Here is a 15,955-nt window from a genome sequence, read left to right as displayed (position 1 = left end):
TTCCTTCTAAAAGAGCCCCCATTTGGAATTCGCTGTGTGCCTCACATATGTTTGTTTCTGCTGCCAAGGGATTACTTATGCTGGCTGGCCTGACTGAACGACCATATGGCAAAGGCTCCTGCACTTCCAGCTGCCCAGAGTTCCTTTCCAGCTGCAGCGGAAACACAAGCAGTGTAGAAGGAGATCAGATGGACTCTTCTCATCTCAGTTTTCTGGAGAGGTGGTGAGATGGCTTTTAGATTTCAAGTCAAATAGCTGTCAGTCAATCTCTGAAGGAAGCTCAGCTGAGGGCACTGAAGTCTATCAGATCACCCAAGCTTACAGTTTATGCTTGTTTCCTTGTCTGTAAAGGTTGGAGCCGATGATCCTGCAGGTCCTTCTGATTCTACAATCCAGACGTTTTAAAGACTCATGCCCACACCCCTACCCCACCCCCGCCCCACGCGCTACATGCTGACATGCACGTCAGCTACGCCCTCCGTACGACTTCCTATGGTGCCTTTTGGTGTGTTTTTTAGCCCAAGAAAGTTATCATGTTCTTACTGTCTCAAAAGCCCAGAAGTCACCATTTAGGTCATCCTTGAGGTGCAGAATTCCCTTTGTCCACTTCCTACAGAGGAAAATTGTTTTAAAGTGGGATAATGTAAACAGAAACATTATTACTGTTTGTTTCATGACATTTATGTACAACGCTATGCAGGAGGATTTCTGTGAACCTTTATAAGGGTGGTACGTCATAGAGTAAGAGTTAGGTTTTGAATCACAAATTTATTATAGAAAGATACCAATTTAATAAAAGTGTTGCAGTAGGTTTCTAATATTTGTATGCTAAAATGTGACAGAAAAAACAGAAAAATGGTCAAATCTAATAAGGGGGGAAGTTTGGAATTAAATGCTGCAGATCATAGCCTGTGAGTGCCCCTTGTCAGGCCCAGAGATGACCTAGTATTAGCCCTTTAAGAGGGCATATGCCAGGTTGGGGTGCAGAGACCATTTGTAGCTCTAGGAAACACTTTTGCTACCTAATTATATATTGAGTTATAAAAAGGATTTGTAACTGCAAGCGGCTTTCAAAGAATAATTTTCTACTGGTGTAAACAGCAACTACGAGATCTATAAATTAGAAAGAGTGGCTGGAAAATCTCAGCAAAACTCACTTTCCCTGGTGCCTTTACTTAGGCATTTCTGGGCAAAGTCAGCTTTGCTAAGTAGCCATTAGGTCTCCACTGGTCAAGAGAAAGGGGAAAAATTCATCCCAAGCCGTGCCTTGGAAAGGAGTGTTTCAGTCATTACCTACACTTGGTTTTTCTTGCAATCAAGAAACTGGTGGGAGGAATGAGAACTTCATGGGAAATAAGGCTTTGCATTCTTTGTTTATTGGAAAAATGCTTTGCTTTTATTTGATTTACTCTCCAGGTAAGTCAGGAGAGGATGGCTGAGTTAATTGGGCCCTTTAACATCCCAGGCTTAGGCCAAGGCACCTGGATCCTGGCACCTCCTCCAGAACTTTCTCCAGATCTCTCTTGTTCTCTTTCTGGGGAACTAGGATTAATGTGCTCCTTACATGGGGCGCTGTGTCAGGGCAGGAACCTGGAGGCACCTACCCCGAGTTATCACAGGCCAGGATGCATACCTTCTGTTGTTTCTTCCTTCATCGTCTTGATATTTTGATAAAGAACAAAGAGCCCTCTTCACAAAACAGACAATAAGTCTTGCCCTAACCAAACGAGTCCACCACTGAAATGAGTGCCAGTTAATTTCCTTCCTTTGAGACTCAAACATACGATCAGACATATATCTCAAGTATCCCAACAACTGAAATGTTTTAATATTCTCTCCTATCTTCCCTGCTTATTTCCAAAATCCAAGTGCTTTTTTGCTGTAAGCAAAACTATGCGGGAAAGTTCTTTTCAAAAATGCTCTCCCATACCACCCAAAGGTTTCCTGATTATAAAAGGAAACTACACAACTACTGATTGAAAAGTCCTGCAGCACAGGACAGGTGAGGAGAGGCAGGGCGGCGGTGGGGGTCTGGTATGGGCGGGGCTCTCTGCAGGAGGCATATCTGGGCCTTGGGGCCCCTCAGGCCCAGTGGACCAGTTGGGTCCCTGAGCCAAGAATCTGCCTCAAGCAGGGGACGGGGAAGGGGTAGCAGGGGTACCTTGGCCTGTCGACTGGCTCCAGCAGCTCGAGGGTGCAAAGGGAAGTCATGAGTTTCAGTCTGCTGCTTAGCAAAGTTCACAAACACCTGGAGGCAGGGGAAGAGCAAGAGTAGGTAGATGTTTCCAGAAAATGGCATCTTCCACCCAGCCACCCACTTTGCTTTCTGTTTTCCCCAGTTAACTACAGCCCTGCTGGAGCAGCTTGTGCCCTGCCCAGGGCACAGGGCTTTTTCTTGGAATTGTGAGCTAAGCCAAAGGAGTGCCCACAGGAGGATTAAAAGGTCAACAAGGCAAGACAGAGTCTCAGCTACCGGTGTCCTCCTGAAACTCTAAAGGAGTAACTAAAATATCCCAAGCCAGCAGAACAGGAGCGGATCTCCCCACTTTCCTCCTCTCTTCAGTGTGCCTGTCCCTGCCTCCACCTGCTTATGCTGATAAGAAGCTCCTCAAAGGGTAAACAGAGACTTGCCTATTTCCACTGCTTTACTGAATAGTCTTTAAGGGTGTTTATTTAAAAACCAAAAAAACCCCAATGAAACCCAGAAACAAATGTCCATATGGATGAATGGATAAACAAAACATGGCATATACATGCAACTGAATAGTATTCAACTTTAAAAAGAAAGGATATTCTAACACATGCTACCATGTGGATTTACCTTGAGGACATTATGTCAACTGAAATAAGCTAGGCACAAAAGGACAAATATCATATGATTCCACTCATATGAGGTACGTGGAGTAGTCAACAGAAAGTAGAACAGTGGTTACCAGTGGCTGGGGGAGTGGTTACGGGGAGTTATTGCTTGATGAATATAGAATTTCAGTCTGGGAAGATGAAAAATTTCTAAAGATGGATGGTGGTGATGGTTGCACAACAATGTGAACCTATCAATACTTAATGCCACTGAAGTGTAATGCCACTTAAAAATGGTTAATTATGGGCTTCCCTGGTGGTGCAGTGGTTGAGCGTCCGCTTGCCGATGCAGGGGACACGGGTTCGTGCCCCGGTCTGGGAAGATCCCACATGCCGCGGAGCGGCTGGGCCCGTGAGCCGTGGCTGCTGGGCCTGTGCGTCCGGAGCCTGTGCTCCGCAACGGGAGAGGCCACAACAGTGAGAGGCCCGCATACCTCAAAAAAAAAAAAAAAAAAGGTTAATTATGATATATATATATATATATATATATATTTATATGTATTTTTTACCACAATAAAAAGCGATCACGTTGAAAAACCTGACACATGGCACACATTTATCAGAACTCACTGAACTGTACACTTCAAGTGGGTGCTTTCTACTGTATTTAAATTAAGCATTAGTAAAGCTGATTTGAAAAGAAAAAAATGGCCACCACCACAAACCAGGAAGAAGAAATAATGTCCTAGAGTTGTTGGGAAGGATGCTGTGAAAAGGTCCGTGAAGTCTGCTGATGGCTGAAATGTTGTTAGAAGACAATTTCTGATATTCCAAGTTTTGCCCTAATGGACAGAGGGACTAGAGTGTTGGCACTTGGGCATGTCCTGCCTCGTTCTCGTGTGGATTCTAGCCCAGCCTTTGCCCGGCCCCGCTCTGCACGTGGCTCCCTCTCGGCCTTGCCTGGTCCAACGTGGTCTGTGTGACTGAGTACTCCTCGATGAGCAGGCTGTCCTTGTGGGAGACGAGCAGCCGGAAGATCCTGGCCAGGGAGGAGGAGGAGACCTGGAACTGCAGCATGTTGTAGTGCCTCTCCCTCTGCACGCTGCCTGGGAAGTTCCCCTGGAAGAACTGCTCCACAGGACCCAGGTCGGGAAGCAAGTCGTCTTTCGGGGATTTGATTTTCATTGTGACGATGTAGCCATCTCCAAACCTGAGGGAAGCACATGGCAGTGTGGTACAGGCCTGTTAGCAGTTGGGTCTAAGGAAATCCTGAAATGAGGACTAGACTCATCAAAAATATTGGGGATTAAAGGCATGTACTATAGACCTAGTGTACATGTTTAAAACTAGGATTAAAAGGGCCATGATGGTTCCTGGAGAAGTGGTTTGATACTAGTTTTTAGAGGTCTAAATGCCTTGTGTGGTGAAGTGGGTCTCCAGACCTGTGTCACAGCTTCCTGTGTCCACCTCTTGGAGACATGGGTGTTCCCTGCTCCTTGCCCTTTAACATACTTGCTGAAGTCAAGGGTGGTCTGAGCCCTGTGCTGAGATCACAGGCTGCCCAGTGCTTACTTGGTGGTGGAAAGACTGCCCGGCCCTTTAAGAGACTGGCCTGGTGAGAGCAAAGTTTGGGAAGGCAGCTCTTCCCTGGGAAAGCTTCCAGAACAAATGGAGCTGCCAGGGCCAGGGCCATTGGTGCTTCCCTCCTCCCCTCACCAGGTCACCCACCTGTGGATAAAGAATGGTCCACCAGAGTGAATGCATGGCGAGCTGGCTTCCCTTCACACTTACAGCAGGGTATACTTACTTCAGGGCTCTCTCCATGATCCAGGATTGTTCCCCTTTACAATAAAATGCCTTTACCTTTCAAGCCCGGAAAATCGACCATCCTCCACATGGGAACATTCCCTCTCACGTGCTCTCCCATGGGGATATTGAGGACTGAGAGGGAAAGGAGTAGGGAGCAATCGTGTCTCCAGCAGGTGGCCACTGTAAGTTGCTGACGTGGGTCTGGTGACCTCACATGCTGAGGTCCCCCTAGATATCTGTGTAGTGTGCAAGCTGTAGCTGCTCAAGGTATCATGGGTCAAGTGCCCAAATGCAGCTCATCTGCTAGACCTTCCTCTCAACCACTTATCTGTATGATGTGTATGAAGCGTGACGTGTATCGTGCAAGACACTCTCCTGGATACATGGAGATGAAGCGTCTTGGTGTAGATGAGGTGCATTAGGTTCTCTTCCTTTCACCAACGGGCATGGTGACTCTTCTGTCCTGGGCTCTCATTTATCTCTGATCAATGAGTGATAACTATAGTCCACCCTTCACAGTTTATAAAGCGTATCAGAAGGCAAAGGAGCATGACATTCTTAAAAAAACCTTATTTTAAGTGACTGTCGGCTTTGGCGCACAAACTGTTATTAATAACACATTATTTACAGCAGTCTACAATTTACAGGGACGGGATAATCCTGCTGAAGATGACTGGCATTGCTGGTTTGTCATATGATACATGGTCATTTCTCAAATTCAAAAGCATATGACATGGCAGAAAGGAACACTGATTGCTCAGGCCGTTTGGTCTCTGAATCATTCCTACCAAGGTTGTGGACTCTTATTAAATGGGTCATGGATTCTGGATCTGCTGGGCTAAGTGGTGGGATAATTAGGCAGTGGTAGTGACCCTCCCTCATCCCAACTGGGCTCTGCATTTGCCCCGATCAGAATCCCCATCTGGAGACTCGGTGAGCCTTCAGCCATAGGCAGTTAGCTCAACAGAGAGGAGTTACATTCAGCACAACAGCTTTCTCCATCTACTGCAGCAGAATGAGGCCCCGACACCGCTGCCCGTGGGATGAGGGGGCAGCAGGACTCCCCCACATGTTAGTAGAGAGCACAGGGCCTGGTTGACTGCCCCTTTCTCCCCAGAAGGTAATAAAGGCAATCCCCACCATATCCTTACTTGTACTTGAGGTGCTGAATGGTGCCCAGACACTGAAAGGTGCCCTTCGCCATGATGGCAAGCCGGGTACACAGCGCCTCGCACTCCTCCATGCTGGGGGCGGGGGAGAGCAGGTGAGGGCTGGGAGGACCGGACTCCATTGCCCGCCCGCTCCACCCCAGTCCCTGGGAATCTCTTGCCTGTGGGAAGTGAGGACCACGGCTCTCCCTTCTCTGATGATGCTCATGATGGTGTTCCACAGCATGCGGCGTGCCTGGGGGTCCATGCCTGTGGTGGGCTCATCCTGTGGGGAGGCAGAGAGGACAGGGGGCTGGTTCCGGCACCCTCCTTGGCTGACTCCCTCTGAGCAGCTCTGCTCTCTGGCAGACAAAACACAAATTCACTCCCCCGTGGGGCAAGACCCGGGGAAGCCAGCACAGGGCATGGAAGGCGGGAGGTGAATCAGGACCGTGAAGAAACATCATGCACACCTCTAGACCCGTCTCAGCCCGTGAATGGGTTAAGGTTGATTAAGGCAATGATAGAGTTATCTTAAAAAAAGGAAAAAAATCCTCTGTATATGTTTGCAAGGAGGCAGGAAGATAGCTCAGGTGATTTTCAAGGTCCCTCCAAGGCCTGTGATCCATGCCTTCATAAACCCCAGACTACATGGGTATGGGGGCCTCAGGCCTGGTCCAGCTTTGGTGAGATCCACATGGGCTGTTGCTCCAGGCCAGTGCGCCTGTCCAGTTAGGACCCCAGACAGGCCTTGTCAGGCAGTAAAAATTTTGACCAGTCCCTGACATTCTGCAGAGGGGGTGAACTTCCCTGCTAGAGCCTGCAGCCCCCAAGAGGCTTCCCAGGAACTCACAGTAAGAATGTGTTATGACTCTATCTCCCCCCAAGAGCTGTGAACCAAACACTGGGCTGATATACTCAAAACGAGCAGAACAGGCAAAAACCCAGACAAACACAGCCCGCTGCGTTTTCTAAATCTGCTGACCCGACAACAGGATGCAGCACTCAGCTCCTGCAAGCCCTTTGGTGGTCCCGGTGGTGCTCACCAGTAGCACCAGCAGTGGGCAGCCTATGAGTGCAATGGCTGTGGAGAGTTTCCGCTTATTGCCTGCACTGTAGGTGCCGGCCAGGCGGTCTGCGTAGAGAGACAGGCCCAGGCTCTTAATACTCCAGTCTGTCACCTAGGGAAGAGAAAGAAATCCCATTTGGGATAAACAAACAAGCAAACACCCCAAACCTCCACCAACTCAAAGTCTTGGGCTCCCAGATCACACACCTTCAGGATGACAGACCCAGCTAGGCTGAAAAAGGACCACCTGCTGGCTCAGGGGGTGGCTTGTGGCCTTCAAGGGCCAGATGTCTCCTTTCCACTGTGGGCCTTAGATCTCCATGTGGTTTGGTCTGCTCCACACCCGTTGGGTGTAGCCCCCTGAGAAATGGCCTTCAGCTTTAAAAGAGTCGGACAATGCTTCTCACCCAGTGTCCTGGACTATGGCTAGGAGTAGAAGAGGAAGAGTCCTAGGGTCTGTTTAAGAAGATGGTGGGTCCCAGACCTGTTGATACCACCCCTCATCACGGTCACACTTGAAGTCTTGTGTGTGCATCTATTATATACTTATTGAGCACCTTCTATGAACCAGGCATAGAAGGTGCTAAAGAATAATGGTGAACATGGCCATTGCTGCTGTACTCACAGATGGCAGGGGGTGGTGACAGACAACCAAAATACACAGAATAATGACAGATTGTAACAGCGCTTTGAGGGAACTCAACAGTAAACTACGACAGAGAATACTGTGTGTGTGCGTGTGTGCACGTGCATGTGCACGGAAGGAGAGCTAGGGAGGTCTCTCGGAGACAGGCCCACCATGCCTCTGCCTTCTGCGCCTCTATCTGGAATGTTCTCCCCCAGATATCCACATGGTTCACTCAGGTCTTCACCCAGAAGTCACTTCCTCTGTGAAGCTGTCCCTGGGCCACCCTACCTAAAAGTGCATACCCCACAATTCTTCCCTGCTTTATTTTTCCCCTAAGGACTTTTTACTCTCAAATGTATTGTATATTTTACTTGTTTATCTTTTTAGTGTCTGTCCCTCCCACTAGAATATAAGCTCCATTTTTTACTTTTAATTTGGAATAGTCCCCAACTGACAGAATCGTGTAAGAATAAGAATAGTGCAAAGAACACTCATAGACTCTTAGTCTATTTTTCTCTCTCCTTCTCTTACACACACACACAATGTTTTCAGACTCATCTGAGGGTCAGTTATACTTGGCCCTTCATTCCTAAATACTTCAGTGTCTATTTCCTAAGTATAGGGACATCCTCTTACATAACCACAGTACAGTTATGATTGTCAGTAAATTTAATATTGTCATGATACTTTTTTTTTTTTTTTTTTGGTGGTACACGGGCCTCTCACTGCGCAGGCTCAGTGGCCATGGCTCACGGGCCCAGCCGCTCCACGGCATGTGGGATCTTCCTGGACCAGGGCACGAACCCGCGTCCCCTGCATTGGCAGGCAGACTCTCAACCACTGCGCCACCAGGGAAGCCCTGTCATGATACTTTTATCTAGATTATTACCCTTCACAGTCTGATTTTTCCAATTCACTCAGTAATGTCCTTTCCAGCACTATTTTCTCTCCAGAACAGGCTTCAGTGTAGTGTACATTATTCAGTCACTGTGTCTACTTAGCCTCCTGTGATCAGGAACATCTCCATAGGCTTTCTCTGCCATTCCTTGTCTTTTATGACTTTGATAATTTTTAAGGATACAACCCATATATACATATATATATATATTTAAATAGAATGTTTCTCTAGATCTTGTCAAATGTTTTCTCATGGTAAGGTTCAGGTTATGCATCCCAATCAGAATATTCTGTAGGTGAAGTTGTGTCCTTCTCAGGGTATCACATCTAGGGGTATGGGATGTCCATCTGAGCCTCAGTGGTGATGGTGGTTTTGAGTACCCAGTTAAAGTGTTGTCTAATTTCTCCACTGTAAGATTATCAGGCTTCCCCCTCACAACCAATAAGCAATCTGTGGGAGACACTTTTAAGCCATAAAAATATCTTGCTTTTCATAAAAAATTTCCCCTAGACTCAGCAACCACAAATCTTGTCACACCCAGTCTTTACTCTGATCCTTGCAGAATGAGTTTTGAGCTCTGCAACTTCCTGCACGCTAACTAGGTGGCTCTCAGCATCTGACTGTAGGCAAGAACCATCCCTTCTCTCCTGATTATTTACTTATCTACTTAACAATATGGAGTTATAAATCCCTACTTTTCCTCCAATGTTTTATAATTGTCATGGTATTTAATTATGTTGATGCTTAAATAGTCCCACATTTGGCCATTGGGAGCCCCTTCAAGATGGCTCCTGTGCACTTATGACATGCCTCTATCATTTTTTTTTTAAAGCACTCTTTACTTTCTGACTTAATAAGATGTTCCAGGCTCATTTTACCTATGGTGTCTCAGCCCTGGAATTTGTCAGTTGTCTGAAGAGTCATAATTCCTTTTAGTGGGGAATGGTATTAGAGATCAAAATCTGGACACTTAGATATACTCATTTTTACTGGGGTATTTTTGCTTCTTGGCCTTTTCAGAGGACAGATATATGCACACACAAACATACACACACATGCACATACCTATGTACACATATGTACAATATACATGAGCTCATACGGCATGCATGCACAAACATAAGCACACAACTATTTCATGAGTTCACAGTAATAGCTCCAATTCCAATCCATCCTTACAGAATTCTTTCTTACTTTCCCCCTTTTCATATTTGTATGTCTCTTCTTCCACACTGAGAACTCTGGCTCCAAACAACATAAACACATTTATTCATTTACTTAGTCCTACAAACCATGTAAAATTGTTTCAGAATTGCTTTGCCCATGCCACTAAAGAAACAAATCAACTAAAAAGAGCTCATAATTTGCTTGTAGCTCTTTCTTTCTGCTCTAACTGCCCAAGACTGAGGATATACTGTCAAATATTGTATCATCAGTTATTTGTATTAGTTCTTTTCCTCCCCTCCTGTATGATTATTACATTCATTTGAAATAAAATTGGATTAATTTATTTTAGCTTGCTTTCAGTGTTAGGATTTTCTTTTTGTTTTCATTTTTACCTCTTTTTCATTCTTACTGATTTAGTTTTATTTTTTTGAATATGTAGAACATTAACATGCTTCTAAAAGTTTAAACTATACCAAAAAAATACCCTGAGAGAAGTGTTATTCTCTCCCATTTCTCTCTTGCTGACCACTACATTTATTGTTTTCCAGTTTATCCTTCCTATATTTCTATTTGTAAAGGTAAGCAGACATATTTACGCTTTCTTATTTTTCCTACTTTCTTACACTAAAAATTAGCATTCTACATGTGCTCTTTTGCACTTTGCTTTTTTCACTTAACTATATCTCCTAGAAAGAACTCCATATCAGTTCAGAGATTTTCTTTGCTTTCTTCCTTTTTACAGCTGCATAAGACCTTATTGTATGTATTTATCACAAATTATTCAGCCAATTTCCTATGTCTGAACATTTAGCTAATTTCCCATATTTTATGAGTAAAATGCAGTGAATAACCTTGTGCATATGCATTTTGTACCGGATCAAAGGGTAAATGTGTATATCGTTTTGTTAGGTATTAGGGCAGGACTTTTTTTTTATCTATTTTGTTCACTGCTATACCCTTGTTTTCCAGAACAGTACTTGACACGTAGCAGACACTCAGTCGAGCATTTGTTGAATGAATAAATGGATAGCGTGCTCCAGCTTTCCCATCTCTAAATAAATGCATTCTCATAAAACAGGTTCTCGAGTAGCCATAACAAACCATGTTTATTTACCCTCTTGATGTTCTCTGCTGGTACACCTCGAAGCCGGGCATAAAGGTAAAGATGTTCTCGCCCTGTAAGCTGGTCATCGATTGCATCAAACTGAGGACAGTAGCCCATACTTTGATGGACGTCAGAAATATTGGTTAAAATACTGCAAGAAGAAAAAGCAGTTAGCAGGTTTCCTTTGCAAAGTGGGTGACCAGAGACCTAGGGCTGGAGGAGTTTCTGCCAATAAGATAAGAAAGCTGCCTCTTCTCTTCTCCTATTTTGCTTTAGAAATGTGCATGACATTTAGCAATCAGAGCAGGGGCGGTTTGGTTAGAAACTGATAAACTCCAGGAGTTCTGAGCTTTGAATCCAGTCAGATTCTCCCGTTTCCCTGTCTAGGATAAACTGAATACCTGCTACCCAGAGACAGCTATGCTTTTGGATTGGTTCACCTCTTAAAAACAAAGGGAAGATCAAATTTAAGAAAATGACTAGTGGTTTTTGATCTCTTTCAAACATTTGGAAAGTCGCTAGAGAAGACGTGTGCTTTCCGATGGAAGTAAATTTCTCCATTTGTGTTTAGTGGCAGAGATACAGTCAGTGAAAGAGGAACCAATCAGATCACCACCTAGAGCAAGAGGCTGGCAGAAGAGAAGAAGAAATGAAACGAACTGAGTCTATCAACTCCCTTTGACCAATATATTCTCTCCCGCTAGAAAATATATTGCCTTGATGAAAAAATAAACTGTCCATAGACTGATCTAATTTCTTTCCCCCTTCTCTTATAGCTTAGGGTCTGTGAATAAAGGATGGATGCAACAGTATGCAACAGGATGGGACAGAGAGAGGCCATGTAGTTCCCCACTATGACAAAAACTACTTAGGTATGGCTGGGCCAATTAAAACCACCCAGAGAAGCAAGGAGTGTACTTCACCAAATTCATAGGAACTACTCCACTGAAGAACCTGAATCCTGTGTCTTAAACCTATACGTTCTTTCTAGCTTCTTCTGTCTTGGTTTTACCTTCTGGGCATCTGTGTCTCACTCGGACTATAACTCGATGTCTCATGTTAAAACCTATTGTGCCCCCACCTCCACTCCCTGCCCTTTCCCCTTTGTTACCATCATGAAGTCATTTGCTTGGCTAAGCTAGATCTGAAGATGAGATAGACCCAGCCATGGCTCCACCTCTGCCATTCCCTTTGCTCTAGACCCAACAGGGATGGCTGGGGAATCAAATTCATCCTATTTGAACCAGTGAAGAATGCTTAGGACTCTCCCTACCCAGGGAGCATTGGGCCATATTGAGGATGGCTTTCCCTAGTCAAGCAGAAGTTGGTTAGATATCAGCAGTGCCTAACTCCACCCATCAACCAGGGCAGAGAGTTTCTCTGGGCACATCTAATGTGTGTGAGCTCTGCTGTTCAAAGGGTAGCCTGGAAAGAGGCAGACAAATGCAGGCTCATGTTCTCTGTACTGTCCTGTGGATGACCAGTCTGTTTCCATCCTCTTTATTTCAGAGAGCAGCAGGCACCCTCCCAGAATCCAAGGGCACATGCCAGTTTTCCCTTTATAGAGGAACCCTGGCCTGCAAAGTCAAGTGTTGACACAGAAATAGCCAATGCAGAATAAGGCCTCTGAGGGCCCCAAACCATCCCCCATCTAGAAACCCAACCCAGAGAAAGGATGTGTCATCACAGAGGTTCTTAACCTGGGGTCCAGGAGTTCCTGTAGGGTCATAAATGTGCTTCAGGGCTCAGTAAATTCCCCAAAATGCAAAGAACGTAGGAAGAGAGGTAATGGGAAACACTGGTGTATTTTTATAGGAAGAAGGTGCGTGTGTTCATCAGATGATCAAAGGGTGAGATGTTTATGAACCACAAAAGACTAAGAACCACTGATTTGGTACTTCTCAGAGCTTTCCTAGAATTCACGCTAACAGAGGAATCTCTTAACAATCACAATTCAATTAAATTTTCCAGAGAGTCTATGTCCTAGACTTTTTGGACCATGTCCTCTGGGAGGTCCACCCTTCTGCATATATCTTTCAGACTCTCAGAGTCACCCTCAGATACAGGGTCAATGCTTACCCTTCCTATGGTGGGACAAGGACATGGCTTAGGACCTGGGAGAGACACCCTGAGACAGGATGAGCAGGACACTCACCTCTTGCCTGCGACGGTGGCATCACCTGACGTCACTGTGCTGTCCCCAGTGAGCATCTTGAATGTGGTTGTTTTGCCAGCTCCATTCACTCCCAGGAGGCCAAAGCACTGAGGGAGAACACACAGAACTGGCCTCGCCCTAGAGCCCAGGAAGGTCTGGAGTGTCAGGTCCTGGGGCAAGTGTGTGGGGTGGGGGGAGGCATTTTAGGCCTGTGCTGCCTTTGTGGAGGTCACTAGCCATGTACGGTATAAGGCAGCAGAATGTGTCACTTTGGCATAAGGATGCTTTTGAGCCAAAGGAAAATGAGAAGAAGCAAATATAAGAAAAGCTCTCTGCCCTCCCCCCTATTTGCTTCAAAGCAGGACATAAATTTACAAGGTGTTTCCCTTGCCTCTCTACCAAGATGGACAAAAATTAATCACTGGAGACAACTTTAGACTCTTACCAGCTTGGAGATGAAACCAGAGGAATCTATATAACAAACTTTACTAACTAGCCTTTAATCTACTATTAGTTACCCATATACTTGCCTTCCTACAATTTGCCACCCTAGAAACTATAAGTTCCTTTCCTTTGTCTTGCAACTTCCCTAAAAATGTATTGTTCCTTTGCTAAGATGCTATATAAGCCCAAGTTCTAACCACCCCTTTGGGGTAGTCCTCTCCCCTGTGTATGTACGGTACACATGGTAACAAACTTCTCTTTGTTTTTCTCCTGTTAACCGGTCTTTGGTCAGGCCAGCTGACAGAGCTCCAGCCCCAGAACCTAAGAGGGTAGCAGGAAGGAGAATTTTTCCTCCTTGACAGTGGTAACTGAGCACTTGAAATGATCTACGTGTGCTATAAGCTATAAGGTAAACACACACTAGATTTTGAAGACTTAGAACAATAACAAAAAAGAATGTAAAATATCTCATAATGTTTTATACGAATTACATGTTGAAGTGATACTATTTCAGATATATTGTATAAAATTAATGATTAAGATTAATTTCACCTGCTTTTACTTTTTTCCTGTGGCTACTAGAAAATCAGAATGACCTGACCTATGGTGGCACACGTTTTACGTCTGCTGGCCAGCTCTGCTTGAGAGGAGACCAGAGACATGCATAGGAGCTGATTTTCTGAGGCCCTTTCACATGTGGCCTGCAGAGTACCCACCTCTCCGGGGCGGACTCCCACACACAGCCTGTCCACCGCTGGGCTGGAGCTGCCTGAATAAATCTGTAAGGTCCAGAGAAAGTGAACTGAGGACTGAGAGAGGGTTAAGTAGGGAGGGTAAGAGGGCAAAGGATGGTTTAGGCGAAGGTTACATTTTGACACGAATGTGCAGAGAGGTGCTGTGAGCACTGAGTCTCGAAGCTGACCCCCTGTGTGGAAATGGAACGGAGAAAGATTAGCGGGGCTCAGTTGCAGTGGCTGTCACTGAGGCCCTGTGTCCGTGCCCAAGATGAATACTAGGGCAAGTGCATTGAGTGTTCTTGGAAGACAAGTTATAACACAGAGGTTTTATAACCTCACATAAAATTAGGGAAAGGAATTGCCTGGATAAGCGTATTGCTTATTCTACAGAAGGCAAACTACAACGTGCCGCCACCTCTGGTCCAACCGGCACCTCCAAACTAACGCGCCGGCAACTATTCCCTTACCTTGGTTAGTTCATTTAGCCTCAAGATATCAGTTTTATTTCCTCCACTAATAATTCTTTGTCTTTCTTCAGCCACATCATCATCTTCATCTATGATAGGCTCCTTAGCAGGCTCGGCAGTCCTAGATGAAGAAAAGAGGACAGTGAGCTGGTGTACAGCATCCTTGACACTGTTCTTTTCCTCTGACATTCTTCCCACTCCCTGGCTTCTGCCTCAGCCTGGCCTTCCATCCCCGCAGGCTTGAACTCTCAAAAGGACTCCCCACAGGAGAGGCGTTAGGCATTAGGCAGAGAGGGCAAGTGCTCGAGTCCAGAGTCTGCCCTGGGCGCCAGCCCTGGCCTTCCCATGTGTGACTCTGGGCATGTCACAGAACCTCTCCAAACCTCACCTCCCTCAACCATAAGACAGGGAGGGGCTGGTAAGAGCATGTGCCTCATGGGACTGTGGTGGAGACGCACTTGGCACAGTGTCTGGCACAGAGTCAAGACTCCTAACCTGAGAGCTGTTTTCATGAAAAAACCCTTCATCTATGGCAAGCACTCAGCAAATGATAGTTACTAGTGCCCAAGCCTCCCACTTCTTTTAGTCCATCAGGTTATCTCGTGCCCCCAACCATAGTTCTCCATCAGGTGTACGTTAAAGCCCTAACTCCTCAGCTGAAATCCCAGAGCCCTGCAGTCAGGCTCCACCTACCCTTCCCACCCGCTCTCCCATTTATCTCTTGGACTAACTCCTCCGCCAACCGTTCGATCTACCCATGGTCCCCAGCCCATGCTAGCCTTTCCCAGCTCGAGCCCCCGCAGGCACCGCCAGGGGCTCAGTGTTCTCGTTCTCCTGCCCTGTGGAGCAGAATCCTCCTCGTCCTTAAAAGCACAGCGTCTTCTCTGAAACCCTCCCTGAACACCCTGACCTCCACGCTTTCCTTCCTTCCTCCCTGGCCATATCCAGTTCATTACTAAGTACTGTCTAACAGACTTCCTACTATTTACCCAATCAACTTCTTTTATTCCATCTCCTAATGACCCCATTCCTTTTCAGGTTACCACTGTCTCACGCCTGGGTGCCAAAGCGGTCTCCTGTCTGGTCTCCCCCTTCTAACCCCAGCAGATCATGTCATTCCCCTGAGCAAAACACCCCGACAGCTTTCTGCTGCCCTCAGCCTCACCAAGGTGGGGGGCATTTCACCCCCTGGCTCTGCTCTCCTCTCCAGGCCCATCTCTCATCCCCCTCCCCCTCTCCTTTCACGGACATCCTGAACTCCCCACAGGCAGGCGTGTCCTCTACCAAGAGCACCTCTTCTTCCTCCCTCTCCTTCCTCTCTTTTCCTGGTTGCTTCTCAGTATGGCCATGGCTGTCTTCTTGAAGCCAGAGACTGTGGAATACTTCTCTGGTCTTCTTTCCGGCCTAATGCGGCAGGACATGCTCAATGGTGCTGACACCAGAGTCTGAAGCTAAGGAGTCTGTTTCAGTAAATAACTCCTCCCCCTCTCCTGCCCCAGGCCCCCTAAGATGTGGCCAAAGCTGCAGGG

At 46.2% G+C, this 15,955-nt stretch overlaps 1 protein-coding gene across 1 annotated transcript in view; it reads right to left on the bottom strand.

Moving 5' to 3' along the window:
- Positions 1–472: 472 nt before the first annotated feature.
- Positions 473–15,955, bottom strand: part of ABCA4 (ATP binding cassette subfamily A member 4) — a 138,756-nt gene continuing 123,273 nt past the window's right edge. Inside the window, exons 41-50 of the mRNA XM_060302615.1 lie at positions 14,427–14,547; positions 13,939–14,001; positions 12,779–12,885; positions 10,633–10,774; positions 6,803–6,937; positions 5,939–6,042; positions 5,760–5,852; positions 3,760–4,009; positions 2,162–2,248; positions 473–610 (exon numbers count right to left, since the gene is read on the bottom strand). Coding sequence (XP_060158598.1) covers positions 575–610; positions 2,162–2,248; positions 3,760–4,009; positions 5,760–5,852; positions 5,939–6,042; positions 6,803–6,937; positions 10,633–10,774; positions 12,779–12,885; positions 13,939–14,001; positions 14,427–14,547 — 1,138 coding nt within the window. The 3' untranslated portion in view covers positions 473–574. The remainder of the gene's footprint in view (positions 611–2,161; positions 2,249–3,759; positions 4,010–5,759; positions 5,853–5,938; positions 6,043–6,802; positions 6,938–10,632; positions 10,775–12,778; positions 12,886–13,938; positions 14,002–14,426; positions 14,548–15,955) is intronic.

Source organism: Globicephala melas, chromosome 1 (genome assembly GCF_963455315.2).
Source record: "Globicephala melas chromosome 1, mGloMel1.2, whole genome shotgun sequence".
Lineage (NCBI taxonomy): Eukaryota > Metazoa > Chordata > Mammalia > Artiodactyla > Delphinidae > Globicephala > Globicephala melas.
This window is presented reverse-complemented; position numbering and strand designations above follow the sequence as displayed.